Below are 21,946 nucleotides of genomic sequence, written 5' to 3' on the forward strand. Positions count from 1 at the left end.
CTATTCTTGCACTAAATTTATAGAAGCTAATTATAACACTAAATTAAAGGTCATACGTGATAATAAGTTGTGTTCAAATTGTTTGCGTTCAGGACATACAGTAAACCAATGTAGATTCGGAACCTGCAAAAGGTGTGATCAAAAACATAATACATTAATTCATTCTCATTCTAGTTCAGTAAACTCGGTATCGCATAATGAAGCTTCAACTTCTGCGGAGCTGGACACGCCCTCCGTGCCCGCTCAAACTGCAGAACACTCATCCGTAAGTCATGCACATGCGCAAACTTTATCTATTGAGAAAAATAATAAGCCTCATTCATTACTGCAACCTGTTTTACTATCGACTGCGCTTATTGAGGTAGCTGATAAGAATAATAAATATCATTTTGCTCGTGCATTACTCGATAGTGGCAGTCAGCGTTGTTTTATTAAAAAATCTTTTTGTGACTTACTAGGCGCGCAATTAATACAGTCCACTCACGAAATAAGAGGAGTAGGTAATTCAATTACCCAAGCTAGCCAACTCTGTGAATTAATAATTAAATCTCGCATTAATAGTTACACTACAAAGATAAAATGTTTTGTTTTACCTCAAATTACATCTAAATTGTCGGTATATAATCTCACACATAAAAATTTCTGTATTCCAGAGAATATTGAGCTGGCGGATCCCAACTTTCTGGAGTCACAAGATATAGATATTTTGCTTGGCGCAGAGATGTTCTGGGATCTACTCACTCACGGAAAAATAAGGCTACCTAATGGACCTTATTTGCATAATACTTTATTCGGCTGGATAATATCCGGTGCAATATATCATAAATCACTAAATGATAATGCTGGTCATATCCAGTGTAATTATACACAAACGATGGATGCGCTATTACGACAATTTTGGGAACTTGAGGACCTACCCAAGCGTCAGGATGCGCAGACTGATGAGGATCAGATATGCGAAAATCACTTCCTCACTACAACTACGCGAAACAGTGATGGTAGGTTTTGTGTTTCTATTCCTTTTAAACAGTCACCTGAGCTTTTGGGAGACACTTTTCCTCAGGCAGAACGACGTTTTCTCGCACTAGAAAGGCGATTACAACGCTCGGATACATACAAGCAAATGTATTCTGATTTCATTCATGAATATGAGAATTTGGGTCATATGACCAGGATTTCCTCTTATGACAAACCTTATTATTTTATGCCCCACCATGGAGTTCTTCGTGAGTCTAGTTTGACCACAAAGCTACGCGTGGTATTTGACGGTAGCACAGCTTCCAGTTCTGGGCTGTCTCTCAATGACATACAGCGTGTAGGCCCACCTATACAAGGTGATTTATTTGCCATTCTTCTACGTTTCAGGCAGCATCGCTTCGTGGCATGCGCCGACGTTGCGAAGATGTATAGGCAAGTCCTGGTGCGCGAGCAACAGCGCCACCTGCAGTTAATTCTCTGGCGAGACACTCCATCGGAGCCTCTAGGGATATATCGTCTAAATACAGTCACTTACGGTACCGCATCTGCTCCCTTTCTTAGTGTACGCTGTATAAAGCAGTTAGGCGTCGAATCTAATAATCTTGACGTTCAGAGAATTATCAAGGAGGATTTCTTTGTAGACGACTTAGTAACGGGAGATGATGATAAATCTAGGTTATTGTATTTATGTAATGAAATCGCTCAAACATTACAGTCAGGATGTTTCCCACTTCGAAAGTGGACATTCAATTTTATGCACAATGATTTAATGTCATCTCATGATTCGCTTGAGCATTTATGTTTAAATAATAACAGTAGTTCTAAAACTTTAGGCATAGGCTGGCTAAATATGTCAGATGAATTTTATTTCAATACGCTTTATGATTTTGATAGTAATTCGCAAGTTATAACTAAGCGCTATATTTTGTCACACATATCACAAATATTTGATCCTCTTGGATTAATTAGTCCATGTATCATGCAGGCTAAAATTATTTTGCAGCGTCTATGGCTGTTAAAAATTGATTGGAACGATCCAGTTCCAATTGATGTCATTGCGATATGGAATAGATTTGTGTCGTCGCTAAGCGTTCTTAATAATATAAGGGTGCCGCGCTGTGTACTAGGTGATAGTTCAAATTATACGACTATTGAACTACACATATTTACGGACGCTTCACAATTAGCGTACGGTGCTTGTATTTATGTTCGCACTATAAGCGATAATTCAAATATTTCTGTGCGTTTATTATGCGCTAAGGGTAAGGTTGCACCTCTAAAACCGGTAAGCATACCGCGCTTAGAATTGTGTGGTGCATTGTTAGGAGCTAGGTTATATGATAAGGTAATTTCATCGATTCATCGTAAATTCGATTGTGTTGTTTTCTGGACAGACTCAACAATAGTATTAGGATGGTTGCGCATGTCTCCTAATCTGTTACAAACATTTGTCCAAAATAGAGTAGCTGAAATACATGAACTCTCGGGAGTCTTGCCGTGGCATCATGTTAGCGGGAAACACAACCCGGCGGATTTAGTGTCACGTGGCGTGACAGTCGATGAACTCGCTAAATCTAGATTATATTGGTCAGGGCCTGAGTTTCTACATGATAAACACTTCATTAGCACTAATATATCTCACCCTCCTCATGTTTCACCAGAGTTGTTGCCGGAGACGAAGCGTAGTTGTCATCTATCGTTTATCGCTACAAATACAATATTTATTAATTTTGAAAGGTTTTCAAATTTTCTACGCATGGTACGCGCTATAGCTTATATGTTACGATTTTTGCACAATGTTCGTAATAAAAATAATAAACGTACGGATATTTTAAGTACTAATGAAATTATAGAATCTCAAAATTTATTAGCTAAAATATCACAATTAGAATCTTTTCCAGTCGAGTATAATTTATATATAAAAGAAAATAAGGTAAAAGATAATCACTATTTATCAAAACTAAATATTTTCATGGATAGGGATAAAATATTGCGCGTTGGAGGCAGACTAACTAATTCCAATTCATTTTCATATACCAAAAAACATCCTATTTTGTTAGGTAGTAATCATAGTTTCACTAAATTGTTATTTCGCTATGAACATGTTAAATTGTTACACGCAGGTCCTCAAGCGCTATTGTTTAACATACGTGACAATTGGTGGCCGATAGGAGGTAGAAATTTAGCTCGAAAGGTAGTACACGAATGTATTATTTGTAAACGCCTCAGAGGAAAGACTCTCACTCCTCAGATGGGAAATTTACCCACTGAGCGCATAAGTCCTACATATCCATTTTCCAAATGTGGAGTGGATTATGCCGGGCCAATTTTCATGTTAAACCATAAAGGCAGAGGAGCTCGTAAGGTTAAATGCTATATTTGTCTATTTGTATGTTTTGTTACGCGGGCCATACACCTGGAGCTTGTAACCGATCTTACATCGGATGCCTATTTATTAGCTTTAAAACGTTTTATTTCTCGCCGTGGAAAACCATACGAGATATTTTCTGATAACGGGCGTAACTTTGTAGGTCTTATGAACGATTTCGCCAAGTTTTTGTCTAAATGTAGTTCTGATATTAAAGATTATGTTTCTAACGAACAAATTAAATTTCGCTTTATCGTACCTTATGCTGCTCATTTTGGGGGTCTTTGGGAGGCTGGAGTTCGCTCATGCAAGCACCACCTTCGTCGAGTAGTCGGAAATGCGAATCTCACTTATGAGGAATTGAGTACAGTCCTGGCACAGATCGAAGCTGTTCTTAACTCTCGCCCTCTTTCGCCAATGTCAACTGATCCTAATGATTTTTTACCTCTGAGTCCAGCTCATTTTCTTATCGGACGCACCCTAACTTCACCAGCGTGTGAAAACTTGATGGAAGCTAATACTCTACGGCTTACTCGCTATCAAAGAGTGGAGCAGATGAGGCAGCATTTTTGGTCAAGATGGATGAAAGAGTACATCTCGGAGCTTCAATCCCGGACAAAGTGGAAGGCAAACGATGACCATCTTCTACCTAACACATTAGTTGTCATTAAAGACGACAACCTTCCCCCGCTAAAGTGGCACTTGGGCCGAATCGTTAGTCTGATTCCAGGGAAGGACAACATCACTAGAGTTGCTGATATTCGTACGGCATCTGGGATTATCAGGCGAGCATGTACAAAAATTTGCCCTCTGTTTACACCAGACGAGAATAATTGAAAGTCACAACTTTCAAGGCCGGGGCCATGTTCCGGCGTTTATGCGATAGATCCGACGTACACGACCACAGATAATAATTATTGTTCACGAACCTTTCCCGTCCCTTTGACAGCTGTCACCTGTCAGCTGTCACTCTGTCCATGATTCTTGTACAATTTTCAAGCGCACAAGCAAGTTGAATAATTATCGATTGTAATCTTTGTAATACAAAATTCATAAGTCACAAAAGGTTTTTAATTTGCAAATCCATGTTAGGACGACAAAGTTCTTAACACTACGTCTTTTCCAAGATTCAAAGTGAGGTGATACTTTCATCAAAATCGATTCAACAGCTTAAGAGGAGTCCACACCGCCGTTTTTCCATACAAACGTTGTCCCCTGTTTCCTCCCTGGATAATGCCAGTAGAGTTATGATTTTTTTCCTAAATATCAATGGCCATTATTAGCATGTCCCTATGTTTTCTTTTTTTCCATAATTTTATTTTTATAAAAGATAAGAACGTCCAAAAACCCAAAAAATTGCCAGATTTTCCTCTGTGTTCAAACACCCACAAAACAAAACTGGCTAAAATATACAAAAAAATAAAACATAGGAACACAGCTCAAACCTTGTTTTAATTCTTAATGAAAAAAGTACTTAGATCGGTTAAGTTTTGGAGAAGGAATCAGCGGACAACGAATCGAAGATTTTCTGTTCTTTTATTAGAACTTTTGTCGTGTTGTCTCTATCGCGCTCTGCGGTGGGAGACATGAGATTGGTGAGACAGCAATACATTTTCAAATACCTATTTTAAATTTCTCTCGCCCCTGGTGTATCCTCTTAAGAGTGAAGAACAGACAGAGAAAGACAAAGTATAAAACCGATCTTCTTTTCTAGAACTCAAAGCATCTTAATCGATTCAAGGGTTTTAGCGTAAAGAACAAACCAGCCAGCGTTTTAATATTAATATGACGCAAAAAATATGGCGCATAAAAAGTCCAACAAATTGAATAAACTTGTCATATTTAAGTGTCGCATATTTCCACGATACTGTCGAGGGGCGACGACATTTCAGATACAAATAGGCCCCCACTCCAGACATTTCTTTTTGTGTTTAATTCACGTAGCTATATGAAACGAGGTTAATTTTCAGTTTGAAAGATAAAAAATACTGTAAAAAATTTAAATACTATTCCATCGCGGTGTCTGTTCCACGTGCATTTATGTAGGATGTTGTAGGTTGTTGTTCATTATTACCCAAGATTTAAATATAAAAATGTGAAAGTGTACCCATTATTCTATCTGTTCTTCGGTAAGCTCTCATAACTTCGTATCGATGAGTTGAATTTTGATGGGTATGCAAATAATTTGGTCCTAGGAAAGAAGTAGAATAGTTTTTTGTTTCATCAAAATATGCGGTCGGCTGTTTAGGAGCTAAAAGTTGTATTTTCTTTTGTTTTTGTCTTTTAATTGTATTATTGTTGTGGTGTAATGGTCACAAATAAACGTTTATTTATTTATTTTATTTAAAATAGTACAACTAGTAAGTGCTGAGTGGTGGGCAAGCATCAATTGCTAAGTATTGACTGAGCACAAGACGGCTTCTGTAACAATAATCAGATTAGTACTCTCCGAAACGATTCGCAAATATAGCTTAACGACTTAAACATCTCGCCATCAAATTATACGCAGAAGGATCGTTTCACACCGAGACGAGACAAAACGCACGAAAAAGAACGATTCAAAATCGAACTTTCTTACATACATAAGTATTAAGTACCTAGTTAACCTACGTTACGTTGCCACAGCGCTTAGCGAACAATTTTTATTTTCTATTACTATATAGCGTTAACATGCCATGCAGATTATTATTATTTATGTATGTGCGCAGTACCCAAACTAAATTAAGTAAGTCCAAAGAGGATGGACTCTTATTATTATTTGAATTGCCGTTTGCCATGTTACAAAAATAAATAACAATATTTATTTTCCGACTGCCCAGAAGAATTTTGTATTTTTTACATGGCATTATTTCCATGGCATTGTTTAGGATCAGGGATAGGAGGATAGTGTATCATAATTCATAAGATGCATCTCGATCGTGTGTGTAAAAGTGGGTTATTTAGACTAATTTTATTAGTCAGTTACTACGAATAATAAAAACTAAGCAAACGTATCTCCAATACTTCAACCGTTTTGAATTTGGTTCTTTTTCGTACACTATAATATGACAATAGCTAAGAAACACTAACATTCAAATTTAGGAAATAAAGCCGCTGACAATAATTGTCACTTGTATAAAAACACAATATTGTGTACCGAATACATGCATGAAGTATGCATGTATTCGGGTCACACAAACAAAATTTTTGACACAGTTACTCTTTCTTAGTTGTTATTATTCGTAGGTCAGTTAGTTCATCATAAGAAACGCGGTGACGCATCACGTTTTGTTTGCCCTGACCCTAAAGCCTTAACTACGCCATGATATTATTATAAATGGTTGATGATATTCGTTTCAATATTACGAACACCCGCAGATCGTTTCGACCCGAGGATGGCCAATCAAAGTTTTTACGACAGCTCCAAGATTACTTTATCGAAAAACAGTCAATCCAGGTTATTTACAGCTGTAAAGTGATCGAATTACGTGTGAAATACGAGTATATAAGATTTATTACGAGTATACAGTGTGTAACAAAAATAAGTGATAATACTTTAGGGTGTGTACGTGTTCCTTGTAGCGAGTTCACTGTGAAAGTAGCAGCGCTGAAAGACCAAACATTTTTTTCACTTTTGTATGGGCAAGGGCCCGAGCGTCATGAGTTTTCCCATACAAAAGTGAAAAAAAAAATTGGTCTTTCAGCGCTGCTACTTTCACAGTAAACTCTCTACAAGGAAGACGTACACATACTAAAATATTATCACTTATTTTTGTTACACCCTGTATATTATTTTCAAGTGTTATTTATAACAGTAACTAATGAATACTCGTATCCCGTCGCACTAGCTTCGGTGACGGTGGCCGGTTTCATAGAAAACCAGGAAGTTGCTCTTAATTTTCCTTTACTTTTTAAAAATCCTTTAGTCGGACGACCGACACGACTGGCGAGACTTCTTACATGCCCATCCGACGCATGGATCATCTTACTTGTCAGACAATCAAGTGATCAGCCTGTATTGTCCTAACCAAACTTGGAAATAAGTAATAACACATTATCAACGCGGCAATCGCACCCACGACCTCCGAGTCAAGAGACAAGCTCTAAACCACTGGACCACGGAAGCGTTATTGTTCTAAAAGCCCCAATGAAACTATAATAAGCTGCGAAGGCTTTTTGAATATTTAAGTACTTGCCATATCTTTAAAATTGAGATTCATTTTATGGCGTCAACTTAACAGAATATTTAAATTCCCCGCTGAAGAGGTGTAATTAATAAGAACAATGAGTACGTTCTGGCAGGTCTGGCAGCCTGGCACGCTGGCAGACGGGGCTGGCATGGCGCGGTGCCAGACTCACCCAATTACACCTGGACATAAATGCTCTTCCGCCATTTACATTTTTCCACTTAACAGTATTTTCACCAACTTAAATAGTACTCGACGTTTTTCATATCTCTTACATTATTATAATTTAATTTTAAATTATAATGCTTGTAATGCTTTTTTTAGGGTTCCGTACCCAAAGTGTAAAAAGGGGTATTACTAAGGGTAAATTCAGACCGCAACGCGACGACGCGAGGCGAGGCGCGGCGCGGCATAATTTTTTTTTAATGAAAATATAAGGGGGCAAACGAGCAAACGGGTCACCTGATGGAAAGCAACTTCCGTGGCCCATGGATACTCGCAGCATCAGAAGAGCTGCAGGTGCGTTGCCAGCCTTTTAAGAGGGAATTGGGTAATAGGGGAGGGTAGGGATGGGAAGTGTAGGGAAGGAAATAGGGTGGACATGGGAAACATACACAAATAGGGGATTGGGCCTCCGGTACACTCACTCACTCGGCGAAACACAGCGCAAGCGCTTTTTCACGCCGGTTTTCTGTGAGAACGTGGTATTTCTCCGGTCGAGCCGGACCATTCGTGCCGAAGCATGGCTCTCCCACGTATAAACTTATTATATTTGTATGGATTTGACAGATTTCGTGAGCGGACGTCTTGCGAATCTGTCAAATCCATATAAATTTAGAAATGCATCTACGCGTCGCGTTGCGGTCTGAATCAACCCTAAGACTTCGATGTCTGTCCGTCTGTCTGTCTGTCTCCAGGCTTTATCTCAAGAACCGCGACAGCTAGACTTCTGAAAATATATGATTGTGTATTTTTGTTGCTGGCTGCTATAACAACAAAATATACTAAAAATATAATATAATAATTAATACTTACACGGGAAATGCTCTATGAATCTCGAACGCATTGGGGACATCGGCCAGGGACCAGGCCGGTATGTGGTACTCCCCAGGTGCAGGGTACTTCACTCTTCTGTGTGTAAGTAACGGGAACAATGATACCATCTGCAATTACTATGGATCAGTAGCCTAGATCCTGCCACGTGTTGTTATCTATTACCTAAATTGTTTATTTATTATAAACAATTTCACCGCTCTGTATTAATTTTGGATATAGCTTCCATTGTAAAATGTGGTCGTAATAAGCGGCGATAACACCATGCAACAATCTCTAATGATTATTTGTGTTAATTTTAGCTGTATACTGCAAATTTTAGCTCTATACTGCAAATTTTAGCTCTATACTGCAAATTTAACGATAATACTATGATAGATAAACCTATATAAATAAAAATGAATTTCAATTTTGTTAGTCTCGCTTAAACTCGAGAACGGCAGAACCGATTTTGCAAGTTTTAGTTTTGAAATATTCCTGAAAGTCCAAGAAGTCCAAGCAAGGTTTTTTTTTTAGGAGGAAAGTGATACGAAGTTAACCGGGTCATCTAGTAACAGTTAAAAAAATTAGTTAACCGACCCGGTTAACTTTAATCTAGTAACAGTTAAAAAAATTAGTATCTGTACTAAAATATAATGTACTAGATGTCCCGCGCGGCTTCGCCCGCGTAAATTAGAAATTTTACAGAATCCGTAGGTACATTTTCCCATAAAAAATATTTCCCCCGTTTTTCCCACATTTTCCTGAGTTTCTTCTGTCGTATTAGTCTTAGAGTAATAATATAATATAACCTTCTCGATAAATGATGAGTCTTACTCGATAAATGATCTATCTAACACTGAGATAAGTTTTTAAATCGGACCTGTAGTTTCTGAGATTGACGCGTTCAAGCAAACATACTCTTCAGGTTTATAATATTAGGTAGATATAGATTTTTTTTAATTATCGCTTGACAAACTCGAGTCTCGATCTAAAAGACTATGAAATGGTATAATATGGTAGTGATGATGATGATGATGATGATGAAGAATGTAATTTGCATAGTAGCATATGCTTTCTGTTCTTAAAACAACGCCGAAACTCCCAAACTTGTATCTATAAAGAATCAGGAATTCTCTCAGCACCTTCCGAACCACGGTATACCAGGTATATCTCGGTGCAAAATCTTACTTGTTGGTAGCATATGCTTAGAATACTTCTCACGAAACCGAAGTCACCATAAGTTTCCCTATAAGTTTTGAGGAGTTCCCTCGATTACTTATGGATCCTTCATCAGATCACCACTTTTCTGAATATAATACCAAATTGGGATGATACCCTATATACCAAAAGAAAAATTTTGAAAATCGGTTAACAAACGGCGGAGTAATCGTTGAATATAAGAAAACGAACATAACACCTCCCCCATTTTGAAAGTCGGTTAAAATTGTAGCCTATGTGTTATTTATTTAATATTTTAATCAGCACATGAATTGAATAACAAAATTTTTTTCAAATTAATCGTAGCACCATCTGTCAGGACAAACTAAAATTGAAATATTGAATGCGATGATAGCGCCGTCCGCCGGATCTAATGTAAAACATTCCAAAATCAACAACTCCTTATAAATAAGAAATTAATTGAAAAAACATTTTCCAGTAGACCAAACTGTAAATCTAAACCATTCTCGAATCTCCACGAACACACACAAAAAATTTCATCAAAATTGGTCCAGTCGTTTAAGAGGAGTTCAGTCACATACACACGCACACAAGAAATATATATATTAAGATAATGTAAATTAACAAACTGTCCGTTCATGGCTCATCCTGTGTCGTCATCTCATCTCGCACAAAAGTTATATTTCTTAACCCTTTGTAGTTTGTAGGGTTCCGTACCCAAAGGGTAAAAACGAGACCCCATTACTAAGACTTCGTTGTCTGTCCATCTGTCCGTCGGTCCGTCCGTCTGTGTGTCTCCACGCTGTATCTCGCGAAACGCTTTTTTTGCTCGTTATCAATAACGGCAACAGGTAGGCACTTGGAATTTTCTTTCACAAAGGCCTTAATTAAATGTGTACTTTAATATTTAATCTATTAAAATAAAATAAAAATTTAAGGGGGGGGGGGGGCTCCCATACAAAAATCACATTTTGTGGTCTATTTTTGCTCTATAACGGTACGGAACCCTTTGTGCGCGAGTCCGACTCGCACTAGGCCGATTATTGTGATTGTGTTTAGCATGTATCGTAAAGGAGTGAGCACACTGAGACGGGCCGTGCCGGGGCTCAGCGTGCCGGGGCTCATCGCAAAAATCCGCCTCCATACAATTTGTATGGAAGCGTATGCGCGTATCGCACACTGTGTCGGGGCGCAGCGAATTTACGCTTCCATACAAATTGTATGAAGGCGGATTTTTGCGATGAGCCCCGGCACGCTGAGCCCCGGCACGGCCCGTCTCAGTGTGCTCACTCCTTTATTCGTTACTGTATTTAATATGACCATAATTTCGTGTTAAGCTGAAACGGACTTACTTGGATGGACTTATTTAGCCGTGGCGTGTGGCTTCTGTGGCGGCACTTCGCTGCAGTGACCTAGCGCGATTTCACCATATTATTATTATTACCAGCCAATAGTGTCCCACTGCTGGGCAAAGGCCTGCCCTTTTTCTTTCCACACGTTTAAATATCCTTCGCTGTATTTGGTCACTCTTTGTCTGCAGCGTCTAGTTTTGATTTCACCAGTACCTAGCCCTAGCACGGCCACTAGTAGAAATGCGAAAGTATAGACAAACTGTGGACATAAACTAAAGGTGCCGTTCCGATCTTTACCGCGGCCAATCGCGACCGACAAAAATTCAATTAAAATGCCACTTTATGACAGACTATAGTTTATGTCAAAGAGTAGGATATTATTTGAATTTTTAGAACTATAGTCTGTCATAAAGTGGCATTTTTATTGAATTTTCCGGAACGAAAAAAGATCGGAACGCCACCCTAAGTTTATCTCCACAGTTTGTCTATAATTTCGCATATCTACTGGTGGTCGTGCTAGGGGTACAGGTGACAATATAATACTTACAAATTACAGTATTTGACATACAACAATATCGGTTTGGAGTGCGGTGGCGCGCACAGAGCTCTGCGTCGTAAGTCTCAGCCGGCGCGGGAAGTTTGGTCACCGCCTGTCCGAGCTACAGATGCATATTCGGACATGCAATAATATATCGTGGCAATATTGTAGTCTAGCGTTTATTACGTTGTATACTTATATATATATATATTAAAACTCGAGTTGACTCTAGAACTACGAAGCAAATTCTTAGGCACATGTTTTGGATTTTACACGTTTCATTGTTTGTTAACCATTTACCTCTTCACACCCAAACAGCTGAATCGATTTTGCTGAAATTTGGTATGGAGATACTTTAAGTCCTAGGAAAGTACAAAGGATACTTTTTATTCCGGAAAAATGTGCGACTTAGTTTTACATATTATCTTCGTAGCGTACGTTCCATATTATGTCAATGAAGTAAAATACGAGTAAGTGTTTAAGAAAATTCGATAACATATTAGCGTGACTGTACATTTTAATATCAAATTACCTTCGCGAAGTGTCTGGCATCTATCTGGCATCTATATTAACCAGCTATTTGACCGAGCTACGCTCGGTATTCGATAACACACGAATTGAATGACATTTTCTAAAAATGATTCCTAGCTAGATCGATTTATCGCCCCTGAAACCCCCTATATACTAAATTTTATGAAAATCGTTGGAGCCGATTCCGAGATTCCAATTATATATATATACAAGAATTGCTCGTTTAAAGATATAAGATATACGTCTGCGTCTAGCAAAAGTACCGTTAAATTTTGAAGCCTTAAATAGCGTCATTGTTTGACAAGTGTAGAGAATATGACGTCATCAGGCAGTCTGAAGAGCGACTTACCGCCATCTCCTGTTTATCCCCGCTGAGCTGCACGGTCACCACGCGGCTGGTATAACTCAGGACTCTCAGTTTTTCGCGGAATAGGGATGATGACAAGGTCAGAGATTAGCAGATTTTTAAAATAAAATAAAGATAATATAACGGTAAAAATAAGTATTTCCAACACACAATTCCGTCGATCGCGGAAAAACGAGACACAATAGAAATTCTATTGTGTCTCGTTTTTCCGCGATCGACGGGTTAAAGTTAGATAGTTTAGTCGATCTTTTGACATAAATTTACTAAATATTTATTTACCTTTCGATAACTTATGCAACTAAAAGTAACATTTGTTATGAAACCACTTGCATAAACGCAATATTTAAGGCGACGCCTTGAAAATTTGGCTGTAGCAAAATCGATTTTTCTCAGCAACGACCAAAGCTAAGAAATTAAAGTTCATTGTCAGTATTAATCATGTCTTTGTCTTGAATTACCCATAGCATAACACGATTGGTCAACTTTTATAACACAGAATAATCAATCAAAAGTAGAGATGTTCCGATCATGACTTTGGCCGACTAGCCGACTAGCCGATTAGTCAGTTGCAAAGTAGCCGACTAATCGGCCGACTAGTCGGCCAACCGATCATGGTTTCAGATGTTTTCGCCACGCTTTGTTTACTGCTGATTCGCGGGTAAGTCGCATACGCCGCCTGCGAACGTGTCGGCGGGGCTAAAATGGTCGCTTAGTTGAATCATACAATTAATCATTTACGATTCATTTTTAAACTTCTCTCGTGCAATTCATTTAATGATTCGTACTAAGCAATTCATTTGTTTGACATTTTTCTATGAAAAGTCGTAAAAATGGTCCAATAAATCCGAATTGCTTTTCTGTCAAATAGCAGAATCATCCAATGTTACTATAAACGTCATCTTTGATCTTAGAACTATACTTGTGACGTAATACATTATAGAAATTGTATAACTAAAGAAATTTAAAATTACAAAGTCGGTTTCAAAACTTTGAAGTTTGTATATAAACATGACTAAAGTAAAAAATGTTGCCAGCATATAGCATGGCTTCATAACGTTATCGATTACTAGAAAAATTACTGTTACGTACCGTTATTTTATAAGGGTAGCTTAACGATATTTTTAATGATATCTAGTAGGTAACATAACATTTAAATATAGTTTAAAAAATGCCGTTATTATTACCGGTAAAAATATCGTTATTTTCTGGTATGCGACGTTGCCAGTTCGACGCGACACATTTCTTTAATATTCATACAAGTCTGTGGGTAACATTTTTAGATATCTATAGGTATAAACATAACGTTATTTATACTGATATTTTTTACGGTAATTTTTGGTATGCAACGATGCCAGTTCGACGCGACACCTTCCGTTCATGTTAGTAGACGCACGAAATGTCACTCAAAGCCCAACTTCGAGCACCAAAGTTTTTCCGCAAGATTTGTGCTTACCTACTTTTTAGGGTTCCGTAGTCAACAAGGAACCCTTATAGTTTGGTCTGTCAGGCCGTCTGTCTGTCTGTATTAAATTTTACTGTGCTAGATGCGGACATCTATACTTACCGTCTTGTACCGCGTTTGAAACTACGCGCCATTCCACGCGAACACGGACATGTCATACTTGTTCTTATTTACAGCGAACACTGCACAGTGCACGCGGGTGTGCTCGTACTATTTATTTACGCGCAAGATTGTTGATTAATTTAATTATTCAGTGAACCGTGAGCCATGACCCGTTTGCTCGTTTGCCCCCTTATTTCATAAAAAAAATCGACATGACGCATATTTTAGGGTTCCGTAGTCAACAAGGAACCCTTAGGGTGAGGCCCGTAATTTTGTGAGTCGTGAGTCACCTGATCGAAAGCAACTACCGTCGCCCATGGACACTCGCAACATCAGAAGAGCTGAAGCTCTTGAAGGTTTGCAGGTCGTATAGGTCCGGAAATACTGCTGGTGACAGTTCGTTCCAGAGTTTTACAGTGCGCGGCAGAAAGTTACGCGAAAAATGCACGATGGAAGACTACCACTCATCAAGGTGATGAGGACGGTAAGTATATTTTTCGCGTGGGGCGATGGCGAAAAGTTGCAGGAGGTATGATTCCGAACAATTCCTCAGAGCACTCCCCGTGATACAACTGATAGAGGATGCAGAGTGAAGCTACATATAGCCCACCTTAAATATTTAATTTATTATAGCGGCAATAGAAATACATAATGTCAGAAAAACAGATGGATGAGCGCATTGGTAGCTTAAGCTGGGAGTCGCGGGTTCGAATCCCGCCGATGGAATAAAAAAAACTTTTTTTTTTAGTATCTATATTTATAAAAAAATATAGATATTTTAAAAGAGCCAAAAACTAAAAGAGTTAAGAAAGCTTTAATAAATGTCATTTCCGATTAAAATCAGCGACATCTTTGGGGAATTTTGCAGTTTGTGAACGTGTTTTAAAAATAGTCTACTAGATGGTGCATTTATTTATTGTAATTTTTATTTGTTAGGCTAATTTGATACACTCAACGCCATCTATCGTTCAGATGAGAACTAAAAACTGCAGACACGCTGTTTTTTATGGGATTCAAGAGTCTTATGTATAATTGGTCTGTGGTGTGATGGTAGTGATGATGATGATCATGAATGTAATTTACATAGTAGCATAATAATATGCTTTCTTCGTAAAACAACGCCGGAACCCCCAAACTTTTATCTATAAGGAATTCGGAGTTCTCTTAGTATCTTCGGAACCATAGCATACCTTGGTGCAAAATCTTACTTTTTGGTAGCATATGCTTAGGATACTTCTCTTTAAATCAAAATCACCATATTATGTTTCCATATAATTAATAATTTCAAGTATTGGTTAAATTTTCATATTGTTATATGGGCAATTGGGCATAGATGCCCTTGCGGCAGTAACGTTACGAAAATATAACGATATTTGAAGATTATGGTGAAATTATTAAACAACATTTTGTTTTTAGTTATAAAATTATTTTAATGAACAAATATACAATAAATGTACAGTTTAATACATAAAATATAACAATTATATCAAATATTTCGTGGATCATTCATAAAATCATAAATAAATGTAGAAAAAAAACCGGTCATGTTCGTTTTTATGTTTTTCAGAATGGCAATACAGTTTCAATTATGAATCTGCTAATGAATTGAATTGCCGTTGACGTAGGACGTTATTTTACAAAATTAGATCAATCACCGACGATATTGCTTGAATATCGTCGCTGAATTGATTGAGAGGAATTGCTAAAAGTTACCATTTTAGCCCCGCGGATCGTGTTTTAGTTATGTTAACATCGTGATATAAAGCGGTAAAGCTATGCAATAGCTTTACCGCGGCAGTCCTCGAGTGCCACACGTAATTTTTAATTATAAAAGTTCAGAATGAAGAAGATAGGTAATATTATGTTGTTATTTAATAAATGTCATAGATATTTATTTACAAGCGATTCATTTCAGAAACAATTCTCTTAATTTCAAATAATCAAGGCTTTTATTAAATGTAATATCAATAATAGTAAAATAATAAAAAGCCGGATAGTCGGCGCTTTTTGCCGACTATTCGCCGACTAGTCGCCGACTACAAAAGTGGCCGGATAGTCGGCTTTACCGACTAGTCGGCTACTAGTCGGCACATCTCTAATCAGAAGTCATCTGTAAAAAAGGGATTCCTATTTTGCCAACAGAGGAAAGTGATTTAAGCTTCCAAAATTTTGTACATAGATTGGTTCAAGCATACACTTAAATTTTCCCATAGCTTATATGAAATGTATTTATGGTTTTTAAGTTACGCGACTGTTATATTTAACAAAATATTTTGTATAAAGTCGTCAAAGATCATTTTAATTTTTAATTAAATAATGTATGTCCTTTTTGTGTACTATCAAAGCGAGCTTTTCGACAACAGATATTTTATAAAAACTATTATAGCCTTTAACGAACTAAATGTGGAACGTTTTTAAAAATGTTTTCATTTAGTTTTAATTTAGGACAAAACAGTTTTTGAAACGAGCAATATGCTACGCATTTCGGCTATGTTCAAAGTATCTCAAATAATTTTATGAAAGTGACAATCGCCGTGTTTTGTTTCATCAGACTACACACGAATTATTTGCTCAATTTAAAACTATTTATGCTCCTATTAACATACCAATAAGTTTGGGTAAATCTTTTTTATTTGAATTAATTTTTATTTATTATTCAGACTGTTTTGATTGTTTAAACCAATGATATTCTATGTTACTAACGTAACTAGATTGGAAGTTTACGGTAGCAACGCGTTGCCACTTCGAAGATGCCTGCAGGCATATCTCACATACATAATGACATAACGAATATATGACTTGACATTGTCTTTTGAACAAAAAAGTGGTTACGCATTTCTGAGAATCTTTTGTAAGACATTGCTACTCTAGTATTTTAGAAACTCATTGGTTTAAACTGTAATGTTGAAGTATATTATGTATAAATATTATGGAGATGTTATGATTATCTGTATAGTTCGTTAAATTATAGTCACCCTGAGCGGTTAGGCAGTGTCCATAAGCAAGAAGTCTTTACTTTCGACAACTTTGATACTATCTATATATTTGATAACTAGTTGTCGAAAAGTTATTAGTTGAATACGTAGACTAGAAGAGCTTTTAAAAATCTGCACTGTATAGTGTATAATTATACAGTGCAGATTTTTAGACCTTATGAGTTATAGTAAAAGAATGTTATAAAATAATATATTTTTTTAAACTTAAAAGGATAAAATTATCCTTGTCTTCAAGTCTTATATTGCAAAATCGGTACTTAACTATAAATGTATTGACTGTAAAGCGTTGTGTAAAATGTTTTTATTTGCTAGGAACTAAGTATAGAAAAACGACGCTTTTATATTATAGATAACTAACGATCATAAGCTTTTTCAGAATTCGTAAGATTGATCCTACGAATTCTGAGAAAAGTTTATGATTGATTCGAATCAAGATGGGTTTGGAATATGTGACGTCACAAAATGGCGGGCGTAATCCGCCTCGTAAATCTTACAAAACGTTTGATCCATTATGCCGAGTTACAACTTTGATGTACCAACTCCAAATGAACAGTTTGAATTTATTTAACCATACATTTATCATCGTTCAGTCTTTGTATGAAATGTTTTGTTCTGTCCCACGCGTTTACATAATATAGGCATTAAACAGGAGCATCACCAAAGATTAAGACTTAAGAGCTACGAATAATAAAAACTTAAGAGGTAAATACGTCTGTTAATACGAAATTAATAGTCATAGCTGTTGTTATCACCCGCGGTTTCACCCGCTTGAAATAGATTTTGACATACACACGTTCAATGTTCATTAGGAAACATTCACAGATAAAGTAACTTTCTACTATTACTTTTTAAATTTTTTTACTTAGTGTATCCCAATTTCAGAAATTTGTGGAATTGGGATGCACATGGGATTTGTGGGAATATGCGTGGAGGCCGCAAAGAAAGATCTTCCGACCGAGCGAGGTGTTATGCTGCGCTCGGTCTGGCCGAAGCCTACGTGATTGATTTTAGCTGTCGTATATCCGCAAAATCTATTCCCACCAAAAACATTTTCATGTAAAAATGTTGCCAAGATGAGAACATAATTATTATAGTTCGTGGTGTCAAAAAGTATTGAGATCTCATGTAGAGCCAAGTTTCTAACCTCACATACTCATTACTCAGCCCTAAATCTAAAAACCTTAATTTTACACTAAAGCGCGGTAAAATACTTGATAATAATAATATAATGTGTCAGCCATACGAGCAGAATCTAAAACTCTACACATTAGTCAAAATCGGTGGCCTGGCCATTTTAAAATAAAAGTTATTAAGTACAACAGAAAAGTAGTTCAAACTTCAAAGCCCATAGCATGACGAATAACAAAATGGCCAAGAATTTTTTGACGAATTTTCCGGAATAAAATGTATCCTATGTCCTTCCTCGGGACTCAAAGTATCTCCATACCGAATATCAGCTAAATCGGTTCAGCGGTTTGTGCGTGAAGAGGTAACAGACAGACAGACAGACAGACAGACAGACAGACAGACAGACAGACAGACAGACGGACAGACAGACAGACAGACGGACACACAGACAGACAGACAGACCCACTTTCGCATTTATAATACTAGTATGGAAGTATGAATTAGGGGACAAACGAGCAAACAGGTCACCTGATGGAAAACTATCGTCGCCAAGTTGCCGGCTTTTTAGAGAGATGAGTTCTCTTTCCCTTTTTTATGTAAATAGGGGGCTAACAAGCAGACGGGTCACCTGACGGAAAGCAACTGCCTTCGTCCATGGACACTGTGAACATCAGAAGAGTTGCAAGTGCGTTTTCGGCCTTTTTATGAAGGAATAGGTTAAGGGAATAAGCACAAGAGAATAGGAATAGGGAATAAGGTATAGTGCAGTTGGGCCTCCGGCCTCCGCTTAACTCACTCGCTAAAAGAAACACATACACCGGTTTTCTGTGAGAGCGCTGTTTCACGTCGGTTTTCTGTGAGTCTGTGGTCTCTCATGGCTTACACGTATTTTTTATTTGGCACAAGAGGTATTTTATACTCTATTTTTAATTTTGTATTTAGCACAAGAAACATACTAACTTATCTTATACTAACATCCCCCCTCTATATCATGGGGATGGGATAGGTTAGGTTGGGTTTGATATTTTTTTTGTTGTTTCTGTACTAATAGTATGTTACATTACCAAATTTCAACTTTCTTAGACTTCAGGAAGTACCCTAACAATTTTGATGATCAGTGAGACACTACCAAAATTGTGGGTTTTTGGAGGGCTATAAAATCTAAAGTAGTAGAATAGTAGTAGTAGAATAGTAACAATATTCAAACTTTTCGCATTTAATTATTATACTCATGTCATAATATCTTGAAAATTTCAACTATCTGGCATTATCCAAACTAAAGTTACGAGGGTTCAAAAATACGACGAAACGTTTCGACAAAAGGTAGGTGTAGTGCCCTTGCGCGCTTCGCTTGGCTCATCTTGGCGGGGGATCAGATATTAGAATTGATTTTTTATTAAGTAATAAAAAATATTAGCTAGAAAGCATTTGGAATTAAAATTTAACATCATTGTTATAGGCCATGGACAAACATCACATGATGATGATCTATCCAAGCGAAAACTCAACGAGAAAATATGAAAACGAGTCAGCGCTGTCCATATATTTGAAACAAAAATGTTATTGCAGCGAAGTTATTTTAAAGTCGAATATTATTTTAACCTTCTACCCTTCACGTGCCCAAACAGTATTCAGGAAGATTTAAATTATTTTTAAGATTCAGAAATAATACGTATTAAATATTCATAAGATTGATTAGTCCTATAAAGAAATTATCATTTCTTTATAGGACTAACTAGCGACCCGCCCCGGCATCGCACGGCTATAAAATACAGTGTGTAACAAAAACTAGTGATAATACTTTAGGGTGTGTACATGTTCCTTGTAGAGAGTTCACTGTGAAAGTAGCAGCTCTGAAAGACTAAAATTTTTTTTCACTTTTGTATGGGCAAGGGCCCGAGCGTCACGAGTTTCCCCATTAAAAGTGAAAAAAAATTTTGGTCTTTCAGCGCTGCCACTTTCACAGTGAACTCTCTACAAGGAACACGTACACACCCTAAAGTATTATCACTTGTTTTTGTTACACCCTGTATATAGCCACTGAAAAAATTATTAGAATCGATAGCCTATGATCCTTCACGTGGTCTACTTATTATCTGTGCCAAATAACATAAAAATGAGGGATTTTCCTATGTTTTTAATTTGATTGTCAAACAGTTTCCATTTTAGTAACTAGATGGCGTATGGGTAGACAACTATCGGTAATACCAGGGAATACCATCAATAATTGCTACAAAACTGGGCAAAAGAATGTAAAACTTGATACATTTCAACTTGAAAAGACGCAATAATATTCCAATGAATAGGATAATAAAGTTATTATAACGATGTTTTAGCTAAAATTCACGGAAGAAATAGCCTTATTTACCGATATTCACACCAAATGTCACAGGAATTATACATTTTGGTTTTGACAACATCTTACCTGCACTTGTGCAAGATAACGAATATTTAATGGCTAATATTTTACTAATAATGAATATCAAAAACCCAAAAACCACAATTTGGGAAAAAATAATAAAAACCACACCAACAATAAAAAGTAGAAGAAGTTTGAAAGTGACATGCCCGCCAAAACTCTTTCAGTTGTCAAGTTTCAGTTTGACAAGTTTTTATTATGTCAGCGTGTTCCTAAACTATTACCAGTGTAGGCGTAGAATCGTGTACCAGAACATAACAACTGTTGTTATTTAGTATTTACTTTTTCCGTTTTCGAACAGCCGCTGGTATAACATACAAATCCATTCAGATTTATAATACTTCCAACAGGATCTTTTTGCTAAAGTCATAAGGATCACTTGCTCGCAAACTCAGGTAAAACAACTCCGAAATATAGAGATTGCGTTTTAGTTGGGGAGGGGAAGAGGGGATTTCGGGAGTAGCTCGAGCGTGTCAGATTAAGCTTGCATAGGCTTCCGACATGTGTCTAATTATCATGACAAGTATAGAAATCAGATTTCTCAGATGGTGGGTAAAAAAAAAAATATTTTTGAATATTGAAATGTCGGATCTGTCAGATTAAGTAGGGGATGTTTAGAATAATACCCCAAAGAAGCTTCCATATAAAGCACTGACGATTCAAAGGTTAGGTAAGCCTGTAGGGACATTTTAAAATTTAAAAAATAAAGCTTCATATTTTCTTAACTAAGCTTCGCAGATATTTTATTTTGCTCTAAACTAAATGATTTACTCCTCGTTGTCTAAAGTATATTTATAATTTACATAAATAAGCAATTTTCTGAATATATTTTCTTTTTCAAAACTTTAAAATGGCTGCAGTTTCTGAACCCACCGCTAAAATAAAAAAAACGCTCTTATTATTTTTTTATCAGCTTTACCTAATGTACAAAACCTACTAGGTCTCCATGACGCTCGAGTGACTACAAAAAAAGACCCCTCCCCTCCTCTACTATTTTTTGTTACACGTGCAGTCCATATCTGACAATAAACAAACGCGTAATGGAAAACAAACCGCGCGCTTGTTCCGCTAACCACCTTTTATAGTATTTATTTTAGAAGCTGCGGGCTGTCGGATAGTAATAACAAAATCAATTGTATTTGTGTACACTGTACAGCCTTTGTGGAGCGGATGCTAAAACTCTTTTCAGAATTAATTCCGTAAGCCCGTTGTTTGATACAATCCTCTGTGTACTTCCAAATCTTTGTTGAAACTGGTTTGTAGGCTACGTGATTCATACCAGAATATGGCGAAAGAGTTAATGGAGACTATGTACTATCAGAGAA

The 21,946-nt window shown here is 36.9% G+C and overlaps 1 protein-coding gene across 1 annotated transcript; it reads left to right on the top strand.

Moving 5' to 3' along the window:
* Positions 1–2,669: 2,669 nt before the first annotated feature.
* LOC121726406 lies at positions 2,670–4,393 on the top strand. Its single transcript, XM_042113754.1, has one exon. It carries the CDS (start codon positions 2,735–2,737, stop codon positions 4,181–4,183), a length of 1,449 nt encoding a protein of 482 aa, XP_041969688.1. The 5' UTR covers positions 2,670–2,734; the 3' UTR covers positions 4,184–4,393.
* Positions 4,394–21,946: the final 17,553 nt, after the last annotated feature.

The sequence above is a fragment of the Aricia agestis genome, chromosome 4, assembly GCF_905147365.1.
Source record: "Aricia agestis chromosome 4, ilAriAges1.1, whole genome shotgun sequence".
NCBI classification, from domain to species: Eukaryota; Metazoa; Arthropoda; class Insecta; order Lepidoptera; family Lycaenidae; genus Aricia; species Aricia agestis.